The following is a 5,806-nucleotide window of genomic DNA, read 5'->3' on the forward strand; positions in this document are numbered from 1 at the left end:
GATTTAGTAATAAATAACTATTTATTAAAAAACAAACATTTTCTAAGATAATTAATAATAAATATAAATGTATTGATTCGAGAAAAATAAATACTCTTATCAATGATAATATACCATTGAGTATTGTGCGTGATTTCATAGATTAAATAAATACATTTTATAAATAGATAGATCCAGTTGAGGTATTTTGTATCAAGGAACATTTTTACTTCAATATGTATCTCAACTGTGGCTTTTGGGGGGGGGGGGGGGGGTTCCCCTAGGTACAGATCTAGGATCAGCCTCCTAACCTTCACCGTTAGAGGGGTAAATGCTAAACTGACCCAAGATCAACTTCCCGGTGTAACTTCACCCTACACCTAGCCTTCACAGTAGACACGTTTGGTCATCTACATGATGTGTGATTTGAGCCTCTGGGCTTGCCGTCTCTTCCTGCGGTTGTCCTTCTTTAGATGGAACTTAAGGGCCAGTTTGGAGGCTTTCTCGTAGATGGTAATGAACTCGGACAGAGCCTTCCCCTGGACTGTGGTGTCACTGGTCTGAGACAGAAGATACAGGCATTAACTATCAGGTAATTAGTTCATCAGGTGTCATGATGATGGTGTCTATACAGTAGACTATGCTACAGCCATGATGGTGTCTATACAGTAGACTATACTACAGCCATGATGATGGTGTCTGTACAGTAGACTATACTACCGTAATGATGATGGTGTCTGTACAGTAGACTATACTACAGCCATGATGATGGTGTCTATACAGTAGACTATACTACAGCCATGATGATGGTGTCTATACAGTAGACTATACTACAGCCATGATGGTGTCTATACAGTAGACTAAACTACAGTCATGACGATGGTGTCTATACAGTAGACTATACTACCGTCATGATGATGGTGTCTATACAGTAGACTATACTACCGTCATGATGATGGTGTCTATACAGTAGACTATACTACCGCCATGATGATGGTGTCTATACAGTAGACTATACTACAGTCATGATGATGGTGTCTATACAGTAGACTATACTACCGCCATGATGATGGTGTCTATACAGTAGACTATACTACAGCCATGATGATAGTGTCTATACAGTAGACTATACTACAGCCATGATGATGGTGTCTATACAGTAGACTATACTACAGCCAATGATGATGGTGTCTATACAGTAGACTATACTACAGCCAATGATGATGGTGTCTATACAGTAGACTATACTACAGCCAATGATGATGGTGTCTATACAGTAGACTATACTACAGCCAATGATGATGGTGTCTATACAGTAGACTATACTACAGCCATGATGATGGTGTCTATACAGTAGACTATACTACAGCCATGATGGTGTCTATACAGTAGACTATACTACCGTCATGATGATGGTGTCTATACAGTAGACTATACTACAGCCATGATGATGGTGTCTATACAGTAGACTATACTACAGCCATGATGGTGTCTATACAGTAGACTATACTACAGCCAATGATGATGGTAGCCAGAAAAGCTGCTGATTTAAATGTTGCATAGTCTATAGGATGTATCATTAATAAAAACACAACGTAATGATGGATAAGTGCATGTCATGTGACTTCATCTGCTAAAATATTAATCGATGGAACATGTGAAAGTAGACTATAGCAGATCTGTGTTCTACTTCATGGAGGGATGCTCACCTCGATGGCCCACAGGTTCTGCAGGTGTGTCCTCAGCTCAGGTATCCTCCCCAGGAAATAGTGTTTCTGGAGATCCTGAATTTTCCCCTTGACATATTTCAGACTCTCAATCATTTCCTGGTCCCCCGTCTGGTTCAGCATCTGGCCGAAGATACTCAGGTACACGTCCAGAACCACACTCGTCAACACCCTCCGCTCACTGTCCTGAGGGAGAGAAGGAGGGAGAGAGAGAGAGAGAGAGAGAGAGAGAGGGGGAGAGAGAGAGAGGGAGACAGAGAGAGAGAGAAAGACAGAGAGAGAGAGAGGGGGGGAGACAGAGAGAGAGGGAGACAGGGAGAGAGAGAGCGAGAGAGAGAGAGAGAGAGAGAGAGAGAGAGAGAGAAAGTTAGTTTTGTCTCCAGCCTAGCCCAAGGGTAAGCAGTAGTTTCACATTGGGGATATTATCCTGAAGGGGATAACAATGTGTAACATGATATGTTACCTCAAACGTGTCCTTGGGGAAAACAGGGTTTCCGTTGAACAGCTGGTCCTTGGAGATCTTCTGAAAGAACAAGACATGATGACAATCAGTTGTTTTTCTCCTTCAACTTGCTGCAGTATATTGCATATAGTGGACTCTTCTCCCCCTAATCACAAGTATAGTGTCTGTCAGACCTGGGCTAAAAAGGTCAAATAACTTAAAATACATCATTTAGTTTGTCACGTACAATGGCAACAATGGAGTAGTCCCAAAAGTGCAAACTCCAAGCTAAAGCTCATCCTCAGATGGAAGTGTTTGAGCCAGGTCTGGTGTCTATGGGCCTACCTGGAAATGCACTGTTATGATGATGTCATCATTTTCAGTTTCATTTCAGTATCACTGACAAGTCTTTCCTGCTTGGGCAGGAAGTGTGGAACTCCTCTTGGTTTTAGTCAAACATTTTATTTCTAACTCATCAACATCCAATGTTCTCCCTGTTCTGTCCTACTGTTGGCCTCCCATTAGGAAGGAGATCTCCCTGTTCTGTCCTACTGTTGGCCTCCCATTAGGAAGGAGATCTCCCTGTTCTGTCCTACTGTTGGCCTCCCATTAGGAAGGAGATCTCCCTGTTCTGTCCTACTGTTGGCCTCCAATTAGGAAGGAGATCTCCCTGTTCTGTCCTTCTGTTGGCCTCCAATTAGGAAGGAGATCTCCCTGTTCTGTCCTACTGTTGGCCTCCAATTAGGAAGGAGATCTCCCTGTTCTGTCCTACTGTTGGCCTCCCATTAGGAAGGAGATCTCCCTGTTCTGTCCTACTGTTGGCCTCCCATTAGGAAGGAGATCTCCCTGTTCTGTCCTTCTGTTGGCCTCCCATTAGGAAGGAGATCTCCCTGTTCTGTCCTACTGTTGGCCTCCAATTAGGAAGGAGATCTCCCTGTTCTGTCCTACTGTTGGCCTCCAATTAGGAAGGAGATCTCCCTGTTCTGTCTGTCTGTCTGTCTGTCTGTCTGCCTGTCTGTCTGTCTGTCAGGAGAAACCCCTGTTTCCCCAGTTAATAATGTGTCTGATACTTACATAGTGGACTTTCAGTTTGTCTATGTTTCTCTTCATGTTAATTGATGTGAACTGAGCAGCATTACTCCATCCTAAAGTCATCCAGCCCATCAAGCAGAAACACATCACAGCCCTTGATAACACATCCATGGCCCTCAACGTCACGCTGAAGATCCCTCAAAGCTCAATAGTCCTCAATCGGTGTACGGTAACTTCAGTCAAAGTCCTTGACTTGAGTTGACTTAACGAGACCGCCTTGTAGCTGAGACGACCCAAGTCTTGTTCTTCTGTGTCTGTCTGACTGATGCTGAGGCTAAGACAGACAAGTATTTATATAGTTGAGGCAGAGGCAGAAACGATAGAGGTGTGAGGTTGTGGGTTCTCTGACTGAGCGAAGTTTCCTTTAAATCAAACACCAACACACGGCCGCTCATTAACACCTTTTTTTTAGCAGCAGCAGAGCAGGGGGTCTTGGGTTGGAATCCCTAGGAAACAGGTAGTTTTGACACACTCTGGGGAAGTTCTTTGGTGATGTGGGTATGATGAGGGGGAAGAGGAAGAGAATCAGGAGAAGGTATGTGGGGAGGGGGATGTCTGGGTTGATGTCATCTTAGAATGAACGCTTGTCTGCGTCCCAAACGGCACACTATTCCCCTACGTAGTACGCTAAGTTTGACCAGAGCCATGACGGGCGCGTCGTGATTAGTGGTTCTAGCTGATCAACTAATGAAACTGTGGTGTTTCCTCTGACTGGCTTTGTAGTAAATGATGTATGGTTTGATGTAATACTGAAACTAACACCAATGCCATCATGCTCTTATTAGATACTGCCAAAACTGAAATATACCATCTGTTGGTCTCTGTAGGCGTAGTTCTCTTTCATCATTGTAGGTCTGCCTCCCAAATGGCACCCTAGTCCCTATATAGTGCACTACTTTAGACCAGGGCCCATGGCGTGCCATTTGGGACATATCCCTCATTTCTGTAGGGAATACAGTGTATGTCTCTTTCGTCAGCGAATGAATAAGCTTGATAGACAGTTGAAAGTTGAAGTCATAAGATATTATCAATACATGTAAACTACATGATCAACAGTGCAGTGCCTTGCGAAAGTATTCGCCCACCTTGAACTTTGCGACCTTTTGCCACATTTCAGGCTTCAAACATAAAGATATAAAACTGTATTTTTTTGTGAAGAATCAACAACAAGTGGGACACAATCATGAAGTGGAACAACATTTATTGGATATTTCAAACTTTTTTAACAAATCAAAAACTGAAAAATTGGGCGTGCAAAATTATTCAGCCCCCTTAAGTTAATACTTTGTAGCACCACCTTTTGCTGCGATTACAGCTGTAAGTCGCTTGGGGTATGTCTCTATCAGTTTTGCACATCGAGAGACTGACATTTCTTCCCATTCCTCCTTGCAAAACAGCTCGAGCTCAGTGAGGTTGGATGGAGAGCATTTGTGAACAGCAATTTTCAGTTCTTTCCACAGATTCTCGATTGGATTCAGGTCTGGACTTTGACTTGGCCATTCTAACACCTGGATATGTTTATTTTTGAACCATTCCATTGTAGATTTTGCTTTATGTTTTAGATCATTGTCTTGTTGGAAGACAAATCTCCGTCCCAGTCTCAGGTCTTTTGCAGACTCCATCAGGTTTTCTTCCAGAATGGTCCTGTATTTGGCTCCATCCATCTTCCCATCAATTTTAACCATCTTCCCTGTCCCTGCTGAAGAAAAGCAGGCCCAAACCATGATGCTGCCACCACCATGTTTGACAGTGGGGATGGTGTGTTCAGGGTGATGAGCTGTGTTGCTTTTACGCCAAACATAACATTTTGCATTGTTGCCAAAAAGTTCAATTTTGGTTTCATCTGACCAGAGCACCTTCTTCCACATGTTTGGTGGGTCTCCCAGGTGGCTTGTGGCAAACTTTAAACAACACTTTTTATGGATATCTTTAAGAAATGGCTTTCTTCTTGCCACTCTTCCATAAAGGCCAGATTTGTGCAATATACGACTGATTGTTGTCCTATGGACAGAGTCTCCCACCTCAGCTGTAGATCTCTGCAGTTCATCCAGAGTGATCATGGGCCTCTTGGCTGCATCTCTGATCAGTCTTCTCCTTGTATGAGCTGAAAGTTTAGAGGGACGGCCAGGTCTTGGTAGATTTGCAGTGGTCTGATACTCCTTCCATTTCAATATTATCGCTTGCACAGTGCTCCTTGGGATGTTTAAAGCTTGGGAAATCTTTTTGTATCCAAATCCGGCTTTAAACTTCTTCACAACAGTATCTCGGACCTGCCTGGTGTGTTCCTTGTTCTTCATGATGCTCTCTGCGCTTTTAACGGACCTCTGAGACTATCACAGTGCAGGTGCATTTATACGGAGACTTGATTACACACAGGTGGATTGTATTTATCATCATTAGTCATTTAGGTCAACATTGGATCATTCAGAGATCCTCACTGAACTTCTGGAGAGAGTTTGCTGCACTGAAAGTAAAGGGGCTGAATAATTTTGCACGCCCAATTTTTCAGTTTTTGATTTGTTAAAAAAGTTTAATGTCGTTCCACTTCATGATTGTGTCCCACTTG

General features: G+C 43.1%; 1 protein-coding gene across 1 annotated transcript; it reads right to left on the reverse strand.

Moving 5' to 3' along the window:
- Positions 1–389: 389 nt before the first annotated feature.
- Positions 390–3,351, reverse strand: LOC139379626 (interferon gamma 1-like). The gene is made up of 4 exons (XM_071122429.1): positions 3,223–3,351; positions 2,170–2,229; positions 1,689–1,892; positions 390–539 (listed from the first exon to the last, which is right to left on the reverse strand). The coding sequence occupies exons 1-4, from the start codon at positions 3,349–3,351 to the stop codon at positions 390–392; spliced, it is 543 nt and encodes a 180-aa protein (XP_070978530.1).
- Between the last annotated feature and the right edge of the window lie 2,455 nt (positions 3,352–5,806).

Source organism: Oncorhynchus clarkii, chromosome 21 (assembly GCF_045791955.1).
Source record: "Oncorhynchus clarkii lewisi isolate Uvic-CL-2024 chromosome 21, UVic_Ocla_1.0, whole genome shotgun sequence".
NCBI classification, from domain to species: domain Eukaryota; kingdom Metazoa; phylum Chordata; class Actinopteri; order Salmoniformes; family Salmonidae; genus Oncorhynchus; species Oncorhynchus clarkii.

Excerpts from the sequence above, each read along its gene's own strand:
- LOC139379626 (XM_071122429.1), bottom strand. The coding sequence starts at position 3,351 with ATGGATGTGTTATCAAGGGCTGTGATGTGTTTCTGCTTGATGGGCTGG. Across the intron at positions 2,230-3,222 it reads ACAAACTGAAAGTCCACTAT|AAGATCTCCAAGGACCAGCT; the intron begins GTAAGTATCAGA and ends TTGTTCTTTCAG. Across the intron at positions 540-1,688 it reads AGAACCTGTGGGCCATCGAG|ACCAGTGACACCACAGTCCA; the intron begins GTGAGCATCCCT and ends CTTCTGTCTCAG.